General features: G+C 44.7%; 1 protein-coding gene across 1 annotated transcript; it reads left to right on the top strand.

Annotated features, from left to right (window-relative positions):
* Positions 1 to 345: 345 nt before the first annotated feature.
* Positions 346 to 18,525, top strand: MATN3 (matrilin 3). Its single transcript, XM_090280173.1, has 8 exons — positions 346 to 594; positions 5,072 to 5,638; positions 8,125 to 8,250; positions 8,979 to 9,104; positions 11,302 to 11,427; positions 14,284 to 14,409; positions 15,928 to 16,038; positions 18,196 to 18,525. Exons 1-8 carry the CDS (start codon positions 375 to 377, stop codon positions 18,249 to 18,251), a joined length of 1,458 nt encoding a protein of 485 aa, XP_090136299.1. The 5' UTR covers positions 346 to 374; the 3' UTR covers positions 18,252 to 18,525.
* The last annotated feature ends 1,292 nt before the right edge of the window (positions 18,526 to 19,817 follow it).

Below are 19,817 nucleotides of genomic sequence, written 5' to 3'. Positions count from 1 at the left end.
CGGGCCAGAGGCGCCCGGGAGACGGGGATGAGGCCCGGCTGGCGCAGGAACGGGAGTGGAGGCTCGGGCGGGCAGAAGTCCAGGGCAGGCCCCGCCAGGGTTGGAAGGGGAGGCGCCGGCCGAGCCCACGCGCCCGGCCACAGTGGAGGGCTGGGGCGCCGGCGTCCGGGCACTGGCCTCGTGGCGCAGCTCCCCAGACTTGTGCGCCGCTGGAATGCGCGGGGCGGGACCCTCGTGGCACGGGGCGGGGTTCCACGCTCACGGCCGCTGGGCGGGGCGGCCCGGGGCCGCGGGACCTTTAAATCGGCCACCCTGGCACTGACGCTGGCCAGTCACTGACCCAGCCAGTGCGCAACGACCCGACGCCGGACACCATGCCGCGCCGCCTCCCGGGACTGCTCCTGCTGCTCTGGCCGCTGCTGCTGCTGCCACCCCCCGCCGCCCCCACTGCCCCCAGTCCCCTGGCCCGCCTGGGCTTCCGGAAGCTGGGGCCCGGTGGCCCCGGGGGCAGCCCCGGGCGCCTCCCCGCTCCGGCTGTCCCCACCGGTGCGCCCTATTCGGGGGCCGGCCAACCCGGAGGGGCCAGCCGCGCAGGTACGGCCGGGCAGACGGGAGAGGCGCACCGGGAGGGACACCTGGGATGGGGTACAGAGGGGAGAGAGCCTGGCATGAGTGGGCAGGGGCGTCCGGGCATCCCCTCCGTCCCAGCCTGAGCCATCGCGACGCAGGAGAAAGAATCTCCTCCGGGATGCATCGTGTGGGGACACTGAGGTTCAGAGAAAGAAGGGAGTCGGGGCTAGGACTTGGGTCTCCTGAAGCCCAGACTTGGATAACCGTCCCCCTGTGATCTGTGCAGGGCGGCTGCGGGAACGTGGCGCCTCGGCCCCTACTACTGCTTCAGCTGAACAGGCGCTTCCTGTCGTCACGATGCGCTGGGTTCTCTGGGAATTAATTGCTCCATCTCTATTGCCTCGGCTCAATGAGCGACCACCCCTCCTGCCCTCCTGCCAGCCCTCAGGCTGCCTCCGTTTCCTCCAGGATCTGGGCTAGAGTTTCGGCTTTCCAGTCTGGGGTTGGGGTGTGAGGCCAGGAGGCAAACTTGAGTTGCCCCTGGGTGGCCCCCCACCGGTCTTGTGACCACCCTGGTCTCAGCCTCTTTTCTGACCCTGACCGCATGTTCTGCTTCAACCCACTGGGCGCCAACTCCAACCTGTGCTCTCCTTGGTCCTCAAAGACCCAAAACACTTTGGGTCTTTGGGGAACAATTCCATTTCCTTGCTGAGTCAGCCGTTGGTTCCCGTGGCAGAAAAGCTCCTAGAGCGGCAGAACGGGAAGATCATCTACAGCCCCAAGAACACATGCAGGAAACCGAGACTTGTCAAATGGAAGGGCCCCAACCCTTCAGTGTCAGAACCCAGAATCAAACTCAGGGCTCTGAAATCCCAGGCAAGGGTCTTTCCACTGCTCTTAATATGGTTTGTGGAAGATACAGTCTTCATTACCAAAACTCCCGCTACCATCTTGTAAGAGAGAGGCTGCACCAAACCGCTGTGAGGTTTCCAGTCTCATCTGGCCAGTGATGCTGCAAGACTCAGGGTGATTTCCATTGTGTCCCCCCGCTTTTGCACCTTTCTGGGTAATGTTGAGAAAGAACCCAGGGACTCTTCCCCGCACCAGCGCCAGTGGGCTGGGTTTGAAATGGCGACAGCGTTGTCAGTGAGCCAGGAAGTGCCTGGAAGTGCCAGTGTTTACAAGGGGTCAACTGAGCTGGTAGGGAAAAAGCCGGTCTTCTTGAAGTTGTTCTTACCTCTGATCCTGACCCACCTCCCTTGGGAATGGGTCTGGGAGGGGGAAGAAGGGGTTGCGTGTGGGTGGCCGTGCACCCCTGAAGCAGCACTTGGCCTTTATTACCTGGAATCCTAATTGATCTTCAGTGATGATCCTTTCATTAGTATCACATTCCGCTCTGTCCCCAAAGTCCTTCCTTTCCCAGTCCCTTAGACATTCCTTAGAAATTCCTAAGCTTTGCCGTTGAAATTGCTAAGCTTCTCAATGGGCTTTTATTTTTAGCGTAACTCAGAATTTGGAAATATTGTGAGTATGGATACATATTGGGAAATTCAGATTTTCACTTTCTGGGCTTCATTTTGGGAGTAGTGGGTGGTGGGGTGCCTGGTAGGGGAGGTGGTGGTGGTGCCGGTGCTGGTGGGTGGCACTTTCTTGGTGTCTGAGACTCAAAGTGCTGCTGTCTAGAAAAGGGGAGTGAGACTCAAAACCAAGGATGGGGCAACTAATACTTTCCAGGGAGCTATGACTCAGGAAGTAACCAGATGCTCACAAAATTTCCTGCCATCCCAGTCAAGCCCCCTGGGTTAGTTTTCTATTGCTGCCGTAATCAATTATCATAAAATCAGTGGCTTAAACACGACACATTATCTAAGAGTTCTGTAGATCAGAAGTCTGACGCTAGTCTCCCTGGACTAACATCAAGGTGTCGGCAGGGCTGTGTTCCTTTGGAAGGATCTGGGGTGGGGTGGGGGATTTGTTTCCTTGCCTTTTTCAGATCGAAGAGGCTGCCCTCCTTTCTTGGCTCATGGCCTTCCCCTCTGTTTTCAAAGCCACCAAAAGCAAGTTGAGTCCTTCTCACATTTTGTCACTCTGATCTCCTCTTTTGCCTTCCCTGTCCACTTTTAGGGACCCTTGTAACTCATTGGACCCAGGATAACATCCCCAAGGAAGGTCTTTACCTTAATCACACCTGAGATGTCTCTTTTGTCACGTAAAGTAACATACTTACAGGTTCTGGGGATTGGGACTTGGGCATCTTTGTGGGGGAGCATTATTCTGCCCCGGGAACTTCACAGGGAGGATTCTGTGTGAAAAACCAAATGGAGAAGGAAGGAATCAAGCACATTTGGTTATAAGAACATAACCTTGGTATTGGCGAGGACACCATTTGGGTGCGGGTGAAAGCACCGTCAAAGATGGGGTTCACATCATCACTCAATTCTCCTTTTACTCCAGTTATGCAAAAATAACTCCATCTGTCTCTGCGAAGGATTTTCACCACGGGTCTCCTTCCTCATTCCTGATCCATGGTAACCAGTGGGTGAAGTGAAATTCTGGAGTTGTTGTTTTTTTTAAAAGGACTTAATTCCTTTTGACTTAACTAAATACATGACATGCAGCCTATTTCAGGGTAGTGGCTGAATGTCAACAAGCAGGATGTTTACTGGGTATATGAAATAATGTTGATTTTGTGGTGGAAAATGTTGCCTCAGAGAGAAGCAACCACACAGGGAAACACCCTGTAGGCTGGGAGTCAGGAAACCTGTAGTCCAATTCCTGTTTACCACTTTCTAGCTCTTATACCTCGCTGAGACTCAGGCTTCTCCCCTGTAAAATGGGTACAAAGGCAACCTCTGCACCTCCGACTTCACAGAGTTGGTGTGTTGGTATGCTTTGATCTCTAAAGCATTATTGATAGTAGGATATTATTTATTTCTTAATTGAATACCTCCAGGCAGCAGGATCAAAGCAAAGGATAACTTTCAGTTTTTAAAAGAAAACTAGAGAGAGAGATAATTGCTGTCCCATAGAGGAGTTTCTCTGTTACAAATTGCTTAGCCTAGGAATTTATTGTGACTCCACCTTTTCCCCTACTCACTGGAGTAGGCTGCCTTAGAGTAGCATCAACTTCCAGCCCCTGTTAGGAAGGGAAAGAACTTTGATTGACACTTAATGTCCTTAATGTTCAGGGATCTTATTTCCAAATAGGACTTGGTGTGTATGATGAGTGTGTGTGTATTTGTGTGTTGGGAGAGAAGGAGGAATGACTTGAAAAAAGACATTTAATAGTGAGCTTCTCTCTTAGCCCGTCCTGACTTTTGAACTTAATATTGGTGGCTAAGAGAGGGAGGGCTATAGAATAAAATTGAGGGGGAAAGGATAAGAAAGTACAGATGAGCTCTGGCTGGGTGGCTTGGTTGGTTGGAGCATCATCCCCATACACCAACAGGGTGCAGGTTTGATCTCTGGTCAGGGCACCTACCTTGGGTTGTGGGTTTGATGCCAGTCAGGGTGTGTAGGAGAGGCAGCTGATCACACGTTGATGTTTCTCTCTCTCTCTCTCTCTCGCTCTCTCTTCCCCTTCCACTCTCTCTAAAATCAAAAAAGATATCCTCGGGTGAGGATTAAAACAAACGAACAAACAAACAAAAAAGTATAGGTGAAAACAAAAGTGGATCATGTTACTACATGCCAGGGAAACATGTAAATTCCTTGAAGTCAGGGAATATGGATTCTTTGCTTTTGCAGCCCCAGAACTTAATACACGGGAGGCCCTCAAAAAGTTTTGGCGAATGAAAAAATGAAAGGGAGGAGACTAAGGGTTCGGTAGGGCAGTAGGATAGACACCAAGTCACAATCTCTGCTTGTCAAAATGAGAAATGGCCACAAAATTGGAAGTGCAATTAACATGGACTAGATTAAGTTGTCCTCCTTTTTTCTACTTTAAGCGTAGCTCAGGGTAGTTGGGCCCTAGAGTTCACTAAATGTGAATTAATGACCAGGCCAAGGGAGATTTAGGGCTACTTGGGAGCAGTGTCACCCCCATGGAAGCAGCAGGGGAGTGTTGATTAAGGATGCCCTGACAGTTATCTTACACGCAGTTCAGGGACACTTCCATCGCCACAGATGGCCAAGGGGCCAAGAAGGGCCTGGACTTCATTCATTCCTGAGAGTTAAGAGGAACCTTGATAACAAAACTTGAAGCAGAGGGGTGAGGTCCTAAGTGAAATTTCAGGGCTCAGCCACCCCCTGGTGAGATATTTGGGGACCCTTCACACCTCTGTGTGAATTCTCACTAGTGAACTCTGAAGGCCTAGGTGCTTTCAAAATCCAAAGGGAGATGGTCTTGGGATACAGCAGACAGTGGGGCATTTGGAGGTAGGGGAGATGGCCTGGTCTGGCCTCCAGTCCCAGAGCATTCTGGGTGTGAACAATTGCCCCATTTCTGATTGTGGTCAGATCACTGCTTAGTCCCTTCTGTTCCCCACACCCTTCCTTGCAGGTGTTTGCAAGAGCAAGCCCTTGGACTTGGTGTTTATCATCGATAGTTCTCGCAGCGTTCGGCCCTTGGAGTTTACCAAAGTGAAAACCTTTGTCTCCCGCATAATCGACACTCTGGACATTGGGGCGGCGGACACGCGGGTGGCAGTGGTGAACTACGCTAGCACAGTGAAGATTGAGTTCCAACTGCAGACGCACTCAGATAAGCGGTCCCTGAAACATGCTGTGGAGCGGATCACACCCTTGTCTACAGGCACCATGTCTGGCCTGGCCATCCAAACAGCCATGGAGGAAGCCTTCACAGTGGAGGCAGGAGCGCGGGGGCCCGGCGCCAACATCCCTAAGGTAGCCATCATCGTGACAGATGGGCGGCCCCAGGACCAGGTGAACGAGGTGGCGGCTCAGGCGCGGGCGGCCGGCATTGAGCTGTACGCGGTGGGCGTGGACCGGGCAGACATGGAGTCGCTCAAGATGATTGCCAGCGAGCCCTTGGACGAGCACGTGTTCTACGTGGAGACTTACGGGGTCATTGAGAAGCTTTCCTCTAGATTCCAGGAAACCTTCTGCGGTAAGCCTTTGCTTCCCATTGGAGAAGATGTTATGGTCACACATTATGAATCCAAAGACAAAGAAAATTATTTTTTCTTTTCTCTCTCTCTCTCTCCCTCCCTCTCTCTCTCTCTCTCTTTCTTTCTTTCTTTCTTTCTTTCTTTCTTTCTTTCTTTCTTTCTTTTTTTGGTGGAAATTTTATGGAAAACTTCAATACAAGCAATGCTTCCCCCTCTCCCCCCCAGTGTTTACGCATATAGAGCTGCCTTACATATAACTTGGTTTTCTCATAAAATCTCCATGTTTGCATTAGAAAGGGGAAGGTCTGGAAATATTCAGGGTAAATGATTCTGCTATTCCCTGATGGGGTCAGAGAAGACGAAAAATAAAACATTCAAGATGTTGCTCTTCTCCCCGCTGCCCACCACTGCATTTCCCCAGATATTTCCTTTAGCTTTCCCACGCCTAGATTTTACAGAGCTCAGCTTGTTTTCCTGCGGAGGACAGGGCCCCGCATCTGTCCACGCAAGGATCAGCTGGCCTGTGTTCGGTGTAACTGGAGTCAGAGCAGACACGTAGTGACAGCTCTAGTTTTCTCTATTATTCTTTGTGGAGGGACAGGAATCAGGGAGACTGGGATTTCAGCTCACTTCAGAGGTACAAGGACCAGTGCTTGTTTGTTTTTTTAAATCATTCTGTTACTGCTCTTCTAATTTCCTCCTTTAGGATAGAGTTTGAAATTGGAATTTTTTAGCCTAAATTAGCCAAATCCTGAATATGAATCCATTTGAGACTGGAGTTTATTATTAGTCACTGATCAGAATTATGAATGTGGGACTTATGCTATATTTTTATTTTTAAACTTATTAATTTTTTTCTATTATTTATATCTATCTAGCTATCATCATGCTTTCTTTCTTTCTTTCTTTTTATCATTTGGAGATAATCTTTTGAAGCCCTCTGTGAAACTCTCCAAGCAGGTATAGACAGGATTTTTAGTTTAGGTGAATGTTAAAACATAGATACATTTTGTTATATAAGCTATGCTACATTTATTTATTTAATGCACATTTATTGATCACTGATGATACAAAGATAAAATTAGTCCCTCCCTACCATTAAGCAACACTTGGGGGGGGGTGGCAACACAAACAAGTGGACTAATAATGAAAACTGTATATTTCCAAGGAGACTTTATCTCAATTAATGGGAAACTCAGCAATCATCAGTTTATCAGGAAATGGAGATGAAGTCCTGGTCTGGGTGGAGCAAAGTCTGGCCTCCTCTCAGCCAAACCTGGCTGGGATCCCCTTGTCTGTCCTGTCCCAGGACAGTGGGCTTTCACAAGCTGCCATTGGCTTTGGTGGCATCTACTTGGCACTCATTGGTTCCCCAAAGGAAAAGGGCTTTCTTTCTCCTAGGCAACCCCCCTGTGCTTGTGGGTGAGCGCTTTTCCATAGAGACGCGGGTCTGCGGCAAAGCCGGGTCTCACAGCTAGCACCTGGGGTTGGGCTCGAAGGCCATAAAGTAACAAGTGGTGAGTGGCAATCTTTTCCTTCTGGTACAAAAGACCTGCTTGTTCTGGGGGCAGAATGCCCTCTCTATGGAGAAAAGGACTGAGGAGCAGTTTGTTGTAGTCCGCCGACTGGAAAGATCATTGCATGAAAATATTAGCCTTGTCCTGCTGCCAAAGCAGTGGGGGCTGCGTTACCTGCCACAGGGGTGCCAGCTCCTCCAACAGGCTTTCTTGGTTTCTCAGAAATGACTCAGTTCATTGATTCTTCTTTCAAAACATCTCACTCGGAAAAAATCCAATGTGATATAAATGGCTCTAAAGGGAAAAGATGGAGACGAATTTTAGCTAATAGAGTCGTATTTATGTTGCTCTTTTTTACCTGTCTGTGTATAGCGAATGAGTTCATTCTCCTTGCTGATATCAGAGGCCCTGAAGGTGTATATATTTAAATTTGTTCCATATTCAGAAGGCAGGTACCTGCACTGACCTTTGCCAGTTGCAAGTTCAAATATACATTGCTCCCCAGGTGTGAGTGAATTCCAGGCTTAGAGCAATTCGCCTGTGTGTGAATTCTGTTTAGACATAAACTAGGGGTCCCTTGGAAACCAGATTATGGCTCAATGGGTCAATTAGCTCATAGAACTTCAGGAAATACATTATTGGTCTCCTCATACCTGGCTTTGGGGAAGCAAAGATTTTTTTCATGGATAGGGGAATCAGTTGAATAAATATCCAATTACCTGACCCATGTAAGCATTTGGCTTCAGCTCCAAATTAAAAATTTTCTTTCTTTGTTGAGAACCTTCACAATAAGATCTGTCATTTAAAATGAGTAACATGACTAGTTTAAGAGTGCTATTTCAAAGAAGCCCAAGTTTCCAGTGAACGAAAGATAGAATTGGAAAGAAGCCGGAGAGCAGTGTCTTTTTGATGTGGGACCTGCAACGTTTACGCGTCAACGCTGATTGTTGTCAATTTCCGTTGCGCAGCGGTGGACCCGTGCATGCTTGGCACTCACGGGTGCCAGCACGTGTGTGTCAGTGACGGGGACGGCAAGCACCACTGTGAGTGCAGCCAAGGGTATTCCTTGAATGCTGATAAGAAGACGTGTTCAGGTGAGGCCTGCGTACCTGATTAGTGCTGACTGGAGCTTCTATTTGGGGACCTCCCCTCCAGGCTTTGGGATGGCCTTATGCTTATCTGCTAATTGCTTTTTGGCTGGTTTACTCTTGTTTACCAACCATGTTCCTCAAAAAGGAAAATGAGAAGAAAAGTGAGGGAATACGTATAACAGTCTATTCTAGTACAAAATTCTTGGTCCTTTTTAGGATTTAGAATTTTCTCTGGATTTTATTTAATGAGATAAAAAGCTACCTTTTCCTCTCTGTGATCATAGATGCTCATGGAACCTAGAAGGAGAAGGAAATTTAGAGGGGTCCTCACTCATTTGGTTTAGGAATACTCACATAGAGTTGATGAAGAATGAGAATTAGGCCCATTTTCAAATAAAATCCTGGAGAAATGTTTTTGAGAGCAAAACTTCAAGGTCATTTAATTTGGCCTACTCATTCTTATAGATAATGAATTGAGACCCAAAGAAGGGAGACTTGCCCGTGTTGGGGTCTGTTAATAAAGAGCCAGGAGCAGAGAGTCAATTCCCAACGTGCAGCCCTGTAGCCTTGCTCTGTGCCAAGCTGCTCTTAGCTACGTGTGTGTGTGTGTGTGTGCGCGCGTGCGTGCATCTGTGTGGTCTGTAATTATTTACATTTCCATGCGCTCACATTTGTACTGATCATTTTTTAAGGGTTTTTTTTTTTTTTTTGGTCCTGATCATGTTTGATAGCTATTGATAAGTGTGCTCTTAACACTCATGGCTGTGAACACATCTGTGTGAATGACAGAACCGGCTCTTATCGCTGTGAGTGCTACGAAGGTTATACTTTGAATGAAGACAGGAAAACGTGTTCAGGTATGTGGGGGAGGAGGCTTTCCTATTGCCACCTCTTTGTCTGCCGAGTGTCTAGTTGGTGTTGGAGGGGTAGGTCACATCGATGGGACACGTGGCTTTCCCCATTTTTAAGACTTGTGAGAAAAGTTAGAAACAGCCATACGTGCGTATCATGGCCCACATGTGTAAGAGTGTTGTTCATTTCCTTCTCTGCGCCCGCCCTAGCAGTCCTCTCCAAAGGCTAAAGACAGTTTAATCAGCTAAAATCAAATGATGCCCCACAGGATATTTACTACTTATGAAGGGAAGGCAGTAACTTCATGGAGAAACCTGGCGGACACCGCTTTAACCAAGTAGTCCAAGTTAACAGCAACAGCAATGGCCCATAGTGACATCACGCATCTCCTGCCACGGTGTGCTGAGGGCACAACAGCATTTCTGTGGTGTCCTTGCTAAAAAGTCAGAATTACAAGGGAACATCAGATGACCCCAGACTGAGACATAGCCTACAAAGTAATCTTCCAGTGTCTTTCAAAAGTGTCGAAGTCATGAAAGACCAAGAAAGACAGGAAATGTTACAGACTAGAGGAGACTGAGGAGACATGACGGCTCAGTGCAATGTGTGATCCTGGGTTGGATCCTGGACCAGAAGAGGGACTTTGGTGGAATAACAGGCAAAATCTGAATATTAGATTATCGGCAGCCGTCTGTCTCGAGAGACGATGGTGTAGCTTCTTAAGAGTCTATCTGCATCGCCGAGAATGGCTGTGCAGTCCGACTCGGGAGTGACACGATATCTGTCTCCTCCCGTGTTGAATCTACATCTTGCGATGACGCTGGAGTGTCCTCTCCAGTGAAGCTGAAGCTACAGAGCCTGGGCAGGGTGATATGGAGGGTCTGCTGTTGCCCATGCAGCAGACCCCCCCTCTCTTCGCAGCTGAAGGGTCCAAGGGAAAGACGGAGTCAATACAGCTTGGCTTCAGGTGCGCCGCAGGAGTTGCCGGTGTTGACTACAACGTCAAACCGCCTTAGGGACTCCGGCTCCGGATTTTCTGTCGGGGTTTACTCCCTTAGCCTTTTCCCCTGAAGAGGTATGCCGCAAGGCAGCGGAGGTTTTTTGGAGTCAGAGTTTTCCTTCTCTGATGTGCCCTGACTGGAAGATCGAACCAGCGACACTTAGCTCGCAGGCCGACGCTCAATCCACTGAGCCAAACCAGCTCAGAAATAAAGTCATGTATATATATGGTCAACTAATATCTGACAAAGCAGTCAAGAATACTCAGTGGAGAAAACAGAGTCTCTTTAATAAATAGTGCTGGGAAAACGGAATATTTACATGGAAAAGAATGAAACGGGACCCCAGTCTTATATCAGTCACAAAAATTAACTGGAAACCGATTAAAGATAAATGGAAAATCTGAAACCATTAAACTCCTAGAAGAAAACAAGGGAAGAAAACTTGACATTCATTTTGGCAATGATCCTCTGGATATAAAAAATAGAGTAACCAAAAGAAAAAATGAAAAAGAAAGACTATTATCAGCAAAAGAAATGGTCAACAAAATGAAGAAGCTACCTGTGGAATGGAAAAAGTTTGCAAACCACTTACCTGATAAGGAGCTAATATCTAAAATATATAGGTAACTCACAATTTAATAGCAAAAACAAAAACTCCAAGCAAGTCAATTTAAAAACGTACGTACTTGAATAGACATTTTTCTAAATGAAGCTGTTTAATAAATACATGTAAAGGTGGTCGAGATCACTAATCACTAGGAAAATGCAAATCAAAACCACAGTAAGGTATCATTTCTCACCTGTTATAATGGTTATTATCAAAAAGATGAGATAAATACTGATGAAGATGTGGAGAAAAATGAACACTTGTGCTCTGTTGGGTGGGAATGTAAATTGGGTAGCCACTATAGAAGACAATATTGAGGTTCCTCAAAAAATTAAAAGTAGAATCACTATATGATCCAGCACTTCTAGGTATATATCCAAAGGAAATTAAATTACTATCTTGAAGAGATATATGCACCATTTTGTTTGTTGCAGCATTACTTATGATAGCTAAGATATGGAAACAACCTAAGTATCTATCAATGGATGAATGAATCTGTAGCTCAGTTAATAGTATTGTATCATTGTTAATCTCCTGGGTTTGTAGAAGCCTTTCCATGTTTCATTTCTTTTCTCCTGGACTTTTGTCTGGCAGCTCAAGACCCATGTGCTCTCGGCACACATGGCTGTCAGCACATCTGTGTGAGTGACAGAGCTGGGACCCATCACTGTGAATGCTATGAGGGCTACACTCTGAATCAGGACAAAAAGACCTGCTCCGGTAAGGCACCCTCGACAAACTCTTTCACACGTGGCTCCTTCTATTGCCACGAAACCAACTTTCACTTCACCAGGAGAGAGATTCTTCGAAGTAACTTGAGGAATCAGGCTGCAGACATTCTACTGGGCTTGTAGACTGGGGCTTGCTTAGAGGGCAGTGAGCTCACCAGAACCTGCAAACCGAGAGGACTTCAGAAAACCACAGGGAAATGGGGAGGGGGTGGGGGATGTGAGAGAAGCTCAGGGAGCCCAGGGTCCTTCTCCAGGAAAGTCTGATAGCTCCGTACACTGGGGGCTTGGAAAGCAAAGAGGAAATTTTAGAGGAAGTCAGCTGGACAGTAACTATTCGGTGTGATAGGCCGAACTGATCTTTTTCCAATGCAAACTTGGCCTGGAACTTTTCTGTAGCATTCATCTTAAAGCTGGATCGAGCTAGTAAAGGGGACCTTGTCAGTGACTGAATTAGACCCACACAGGTCTTCCAGTAAGTTTGAAGGGAGCTGTGCTCTGACAGTCTCTAGATGATCAATCTTCGATGCATCTGAGCCTTGGCTAGCAAGCCCGCGCCAGAACATGAGCCCTCATTAATTTGATTTAAACTCACTGGCAGAACAGGGTGGCATTTATTTATAATCTAAAAACACTCCTAAGAGAAATTCCTAGCTCTCCAGGTGGTGTTTAGTTCTGGCATTTTCTATATATATATATTTATTTATTTAGGTTTTATGTATATTTTCTGCTCCCTCGAGGAGATATATTAGGTGACCTTTTCAAGAGGGATGAAGGAAAATGACTATCACCAATTTCCTTTGTAAAAAAAATGAGATCAGTGGAAGTGTCCTGAGCGCTTATCTTGTTCCCAGGACGGTGCCAAGCACAGTGGGGATATAAAGAGGCAGAAGTCCCTGCCTCTGAGTGACTGAAGGGCTGGGCGCAGGGAGAACCAGCGCCTTAAGTAAGCAGGGACTGAGTAGCTGGGGAGAGGGACGGATGGTCACTAAGGGCTGGAGGTGCAGGCACGTCCACTTGTTATGTCTCGTGAGTGACAGACAGAGGGCGGGGCTGGAGGTGGGCCTTTGAGGACGGTGAGAGTTTGATGGAGGAGCGGAGAGATGGAGCAGGCGGGCCAGGGGCCTGGCTTATGCGGGTTTGCTCAGGGAGGGAGGGCTCGGTCGGGTGCGGTGGAGGGGACTTCCAGCTGTACCTCTCCAGTCGTTCCAAGTACCCCACTTGGTACTTCAGGATGCCAGGAACACTCACTCGAAGTCCTGGGAAAAGGAGAGGAAGACAAATTTACATCTCCACCAACGGGGAATAAAATGGAACGTTTTCTTTAAGAAAACTCACAAAACATCAAAGACAGTTTTCAGTGCTGGAGGAACACTTCCGCTCAGGATAGCCAACATTATTCAGAGCCTCCTGTATGCACGTGTGGTTCTAGGCATTTTGGATGCTGTCACACTTTGGGGGCTCGCAGCAACTTTGCTAGGAAGCGGGCGCAGATGGGTTAAGTAACTTGTCCCAGTAGCTCAGCTAATGAGTGGCAGAGGCGGGATTTGAACGCAGGCACTTGCTCTGGTGGTTACATATACTCCTAAACTCTGAGCCATACCGTCTCATGGTGCAAAGCCCGAGATAGCCAAGGGAGACGAAAGAGAGCGACAAGATGGTGGGAAATTAGTATTTATATATTTGAGAGTAATAATGGATACTATCTAATGCCGGGGTCCATGGGTCAGATCCCCTCTAACGGCCTGCTTTGCCCTGGCTGGGCAGTGGGAAGGCTTGTAAGTTAAATGTGGGGGCCCAGAGCAGAGGCCGGGGTGCATGCACTCCCAGCTGTTATCTCTAGAGTTAGCTGCTACGCCAGGAGGAGGGGAAGAATAAAACTTTCTGATATTAGGTATTTTGCTGGACCAACTTGAGTGGCAGCGACGAAGCTGGAAAGACACTTTATAGATAGATTATACAGATCCTTGCCTTCCACACAAAGCAATTTTAGAGGCAAGAGTGAGCCATGGACGGTTTTGAGCATGAAGTGACATGGAAGAGGAGAGCTAGAGGGGAACAAATAAACAAGTTTGGCCCCTGCAGTGACAGAGGAAGAAGCCATGTCTCTCAGGGGGCCTTTCTGAGTTTGCTAAAGAACTGTGGTTTTCACTTGTCCCAGGTCACTTGGGCCACGTGACTAGTATAGCACTTTTCTCTGCTCCCCACTCAAATTTGGGGAAACTGTCTCCCTCCATGAAATGTATTTACTTGTGACAGATAATATATACTTCACTGTCCAGTCATACACATCATCATCATCATCACTATCATTTTTCCTGTGTATGTGAGGGTCAGTTTTTTCTGTCCCACTTTGTAAGCTATCAAGGGCAGGCCCTTGGTCATCGGAGTCCTTTTTGTGCGGCATCCAATTTAGCTCCATGTGTAGGTAGGTCGCTGATAATAATTTTGAGGGTAGGGAAGAACTATGTGTAGATGCGGATGTTGGGGTCATTGGTGCTCATCAGGAAAGGCTGAAGGTGAGTTTTGAAGTATAATCAGGACTCAGTGTAGCCCGAGCGCTGCGGGTAGGAAAACAAAGAAGGCACCCCCAGGTATCGGCAAGAAATGACAAGGAAAGGGGTGACCTGGGACATGTGTGCAATAAAAGGTGGGGCTGAGGGGAGGTGAGATATGGGACAGGAAAATAGGCTTTCTTCTTCTGGAATATGGAAGACTTGTTGCTGATGATTGAAGGATTCGTTCTCAACACTTGCTGGGACCAGACCAAAGCTTTTTTTCTCCCTGAAGTCTGTGTTTCACTTCTTGTAATTTGTGACTGTTTTCTTCCCTGCACTGCTCTGGTCAGTCCGTGACAAGTGTGCCCTGGGCTCTCACAATTGCCAGCACATTTGTGTGAATGATGGGGCCGCGTCCTACCACTGTGATTGTTACACTGGCTTCACCTTGAATGAAGACCAGAAGACATGTTCAGGTAAAGATTGTCCCTTTAATCCCATTTAATTTGGTGGGACAACCTAAGGGTAAGCGTTTCTCTCTCCAAGTCTGAAATACATTCTTGTGGGCAGAATCCTCCAGGGGTTCCCAGTTGGCATCACAATGAAACAGTTTTCCTTCTCCACCAGGCAGTCTTTCCTCCTTGATCTGGTTCCATCCTCTCTCTCTAATTAGAAAGAAAAATCAGTCTTGGACATTTTTTCTACTCCTGGAAGATGGGGATTTGGCCTGGTTTATAATGGTTTAGGCTCTGACCTCATTTGTGTAGCCATTCACTGATTTATTTGTTCAGCAACTATTCATGGAGCTACTGTTACGTATCAACTACTCTAATTAGGTCCTAAGGTAGGAACTGGAGACAGATCAGTGTTTTGTAGTTAGCAGTGTACAAGTCTTGCATTTCTTCTGTTAAATATATTTCTAAATCTTTTATTCTTTTTGATGCTATTGTGAATGGATCTATCTGCCAACTTTCAACTGAGCTATATCACAGTTGTCCAATTTTCTATGAGGTCTTTTGATTAGAACATCCTACTGAGCCTCTGCCCTCACAAGAGCTTATAGTCTTATCAGTCAAGATACACTAAACAAATATCCTTAGTGACTAATTGACTGATTGAGATGGGATTTGAGCTGGCCATCCCTAAAAGGTTCAGTAGGATTTGGACAGGTAGGTAGATTATATGTAATCAAGTGAGTTTTGGGTCCCCCGGCCCTATGTCGTATCTTTGTAGAATGTAGGAAAAGATGTGGGTGCAAAGGACTACTCCCTGTCCTCAGGCAGCAGTCCTACTCAATGGGAGGATTACACGTCAGTCTTCAGACCTGGAAAGTTACGCTTAATTCTATCAGGCAACTGTAGGGGCTATGATATTGAGCAGGAGTAGCTGTCTCACTGAATTATGGAAAGAACCAGGAGATAGCATCATTGTTCTCCCAGGTTCTTTGCTTAAATGTCAATACAGCTTTTAGTTCCAAAGTATTTATGGGTAAGAACTAGAAATCTCAATTTAAACCATTCAGGAGAATAATTGCCCATATAGGAAATCAGGAATTATCTAGTTTTAATTTTTGAAGTATTTTGGCCACAGAAATACAGGTTTTTCTCATTTACATTTTTTAATGAGGACACAGTATCACAAGATTAATTGTCTTATCTCTGCATTCTTGGCTTCCCACTATCTTTTAAAAATTTTACGTTATATAATGAAAAACTTCATACAATCACAAACAGAGAGAAAATATAATGAGCTCACATATAACCGTTACTCAGCTTTGGCGATGTAAACTTGTCCCCAGCATTTCTTAATTTGATTTCTTTTATGATGTTAACATTCTGAAGTATTTTCTCCTCTTTCTGTGTGCTCATATCATTTTACCTTTCAGAAAATGCGTTCAGGTAAGTCTTAAAAATGAAACTGTCGAGCCACAGGTTTTCTGATTTGCTATGATGTCTCATGAGCTGTAACATTTTGTGTACTGTCATTGTCACCAGCCGTTGAAGAAGCACGAAGACTCATCTCCACAGAAAGTGCCTGTGGATGTGAAGCCACACTCGCATTCCAGGAGAAGGTCAGCTCCTATCTGCAGAGACTGAACACCAAAGATATCCTTTCTGGAAGGTTCTCTGCTGCTGCTTGACACCAGCCTAGGTATTACAGTGAGCCAAACATTTTAGAATATTCCACAGGAAAAAGACGCCACCCCCCACCCCCATCCCCCGCTATTCATTAAGTTTTAAGATGAGCTATAGTAACATTGTATAGCTTTTATTTTTTAAATTTAGGGTTACTTTGAAATATTTTTAAAAATTATGTCTTGATTGATCATCATTGGTAGCTGATTTGGGCTATTTATTTATTTTTAGAGAGAGGGGAAGGGAGGAAGAGAGAAACATGGATGTGTGAGAGATACATGGACTGGTTGCCTCTTATGCGCCCCCAACTGGGGACCTGGCCTGAAGCCCAGGCATATGCCCTGTCTGGGAATCGAACCAGTGAACTTTTGTTTCACAGGCTGGCACTCAATCCACTGAGCCACACCAGCTGGGGCTAAATATTTTAAGAGACCATTTCACTTACTTCATATTTATTTGTAAAAGGTACCTATTTATTTCTTGAGTGTTTTTCCTTAGCAGTATATGCTCCTAATGGAGCTCTTAGTAACAAATAGAGCTATTATGCTATGATTTCTTAATACAGCTTCTTAGTTCAGAATCTGTACCTGCTCCGAATGAGGCAGCTGATTAATGGGCTGTGAGAGCACAGATGACACAGAGCTGGACACGGTGGTCAGCCCAGTGCTCAAAAAGCCGCTTTGAAATGGAACACGGTACCATCTCAGAAACTTTCAAAGTCAGTTCTGTAGCCAAAGTTGTAATTCAGGAAAAGTACTTTTTCTTAGCACAGTTCAAGTTAACAACACTATTCCCAGGGATCTTAAAGGAGTGGGAGTCGAATGTGATAGGGATACCCTAGGAGTATGCAGAGATTTTCAAGGGTGTGTGTGTGTGTGTGTGTGTGTGTGTGTGTGTGTGGTGGGGGTGGGGCCAGAAAGTTTTAAAGGGATCAGTTTCCTTCACTTGTTTAAACTGACCTGCCTAAAATGCTCCCTGGGGTCGCTTGGCCTTCGGTCTCCTCATCTCTCACTTTAGTATCACCGTTCTTCTAACTTGACACAGGAAAGGTGCACCTCTCATATAGCCTGAATCTCATGTAAGGTTTCTTGGAAAAAAGAGCTAAAAAAGGGACAGCTCAAAAAGGGACAGCTCAACAGTTTTTTTAAACCAGTGCTTTATAAACACTGTTCCCCCAACCCATTCCATTAAGAGAGACCTTCCCAATTAAATTTTACCTTGTATTTTTAATGATTTTATGTCAAAATTTGTAACTTATTTGTTGTTTGGATTCATTATATGCTCATAATAGTTGTGATTATAATCCAATCCCAATGATTAAAAAAATATTGGGGCCTTATGGTCAAAGAAATTTAATTGAAGGTAATTTCAATATAAATGTGTATGCTTTGTTTGTGTAAGTTTACTGCAGAGAAGTATATAGGGTGATCAAGAAAAGATTTCTGAGATTCAAGATAGAATAAAATTCTATGGAGAAAGTAGAAAGGAAATACAAATTCTTTTATTTTAAATATTTTATTTTAGAATTCACTATGGGCTACATGTGAAAGATTGATATAAATTTTATTTTAACGATTTTATTTATTTATTTTTAGAGAGGGGAAGGGAGGAGAAAGAGAGGGAGAGAAACATGGATGTGAGAGAGAAACATTAATCTGTGGCATGTACCATAGCTGGACACCGGGTCCGCCACCCAGGCATGTGCCCTGACCTGGAATCCAACTGGTGACCTTTGGTGTGAGGGACAATGCCCAGCCCACTGAGCCATGCTGGTCAGGCCTAAATTTTATTTTAGAGAGTCAATATTTATAACAGCACAAATTGCACATTTTGTAACTAAAACTTATAAAAATTTTCATACAATTTAAATATGCATAAGACATCAGTTTTTTGTCAGATTATTTTAGGAGATACCTGAGCACAAATGTTTGCAGACTACTGCTTTATATCATGCCTTCTAAAGAAAAGAATGCTTGTTTTAGATTTTACTGTATGTTTGATGAAAAGAATTTCTTTTTCTTTATTTACAATAGAATGTAATTATTTTATTTTGTATTGAAGTGTTTGAAACTGTGTTTGTTTTCTAAAGTCTAAAAATAAGTGGTATTGGCCTTAATGACTAGCTACTCGATGACATTTTGGAGAAATTGCAAGCAAATGAATATGGACAAATACATCGTTAAATTGCTCAAAATTTTCACCTGGAAATATGGAGAATTTGGTATACTTAATACTTTTGCACTTTGCCATGTTCCTGCTAATCCTCTGCCATTACAAATGCTTGGATATTACTGGATAAGTAGTTTGAGGATCTTCTGGAGAATCAGCATCATTTTTCTAAGGAAATAAATATCCAGGTCCTTATTAAAAGCAGACTTTAGTGTCTCTATGCTACGACTGTGAATTTGTTGGTAGAAAATAGAATAAAAAGTTTAATATTTTTTCTTTATTTACTAATTGAGCCATTTAATTTTTTTCAGTTACTAAGTTCTCATTTTATTCTCAAACACTTCTATTGTTTCTATAATTATGTTCATATTATATATTCGTTATATTTTAAAATGTATAGAAGTATAAAGAAGTAAATAAAAATCACCTGTACAAAACTAACATTTTGCTATTTTTTCCAGTGTTATTCTTTTATAGGATAAATGTACATTTTATATTCTGTTCTTTTAAAAAAATTTATTGAACATTTTGGGTGACATTGGTTAATAAATTTATGTAGGTTTCAAGCGTACAATTCTATGATACATCATCTGTATTGTATTGTGTGTTCACCACCCCGTCAGGTCTCCTTCCATCACCATTTATCCCCCTTTACCATATTCTAACTGCCACTGCACCCACTCTCCCTCTGTTAATCACCATATTGTTGTCTATGAGTTTTTTCCTTAATCCCTTTACCCATTTCACCCAGCCCCCCACCTCCCTCCCCTCTGAGAGCTGCCAGTCTGCTCTCTGTCCATGAGTCTGTTTCATCCATTAGATTCCACATATAAGGGAGATCATATGGTATTTGTCTTTCTGATTGGCTTGTTTCACTTAGTACAATGTTCTCCAGGTCCATCCATACTGTCACAAAAGGTAAGATTTCCTTCTTTTTTATGACAGAGCAGTATTCCATTGGGTAAATGTCCCATAGTTGCTTTATCCACTCATCTGCTGATGGGTACTTGGGCTGCTTCCAAACCTTGGTGGTTGTAAATAACACTGCAGTGAAGATAGGGGTGCATATATTCTTTTGAATTAGTGTTTTGGGTTCTTTGGATAAATTCCCAAAAGTGGAATTGCTGGATTATAAAGCACTTCCATTTTAAATTTTGTAAGGTAACACTATACTGCTTTTCACAGGGGCTGCACCAGTCTGCATTCCCACCAACAGTGCACAGGGGTTCCCTTTCTCCACATCCTCCCCAGCACTTTTTTGTTGACTATTTGATGATAGCCATTCTGACAAGACTGAGATGATACCTCATTGTGGTTTTAATTTGCATCTCTGTGATGAAGAGTGACATTGAGCATCTTTTCATATGTCTATTGGCTGTCTTTATGTCCTTTTGGAGAAGTGTCTATTCAGATCCTTTGTCCATTAAACATTTTTTTAATTTATTGACTTTAGATATATATATATATATATATATATATATATATATATATATATATCAGAAAAAAATATTGCTGAGATTTTACTGCCTATGTTTCCATCTAGGATTTTTATGGTTTCAAGTCTTGCATTTAAATCTTTA

Source organism: Furipterus horrens, unplaced genomic scaffold (genome assembly GCF_987537825.1).
Source record: "Furipterus horrens unplaced genomic scaffold, mFurHor1.1.pri manual_scaffold_6, whole genome shotgun sequence".
NCBI classification, from domain to species: Eukaryota; Metazoa; Chordata; class Mammalia; order Chiroptera; family Furipteridae; genus Furipterus; species Furipterus horrens.
Note: the sequence above shows the minus strand (reverse complement) of the source record. Positions and strands in the feature narration are given on the sequence as shown.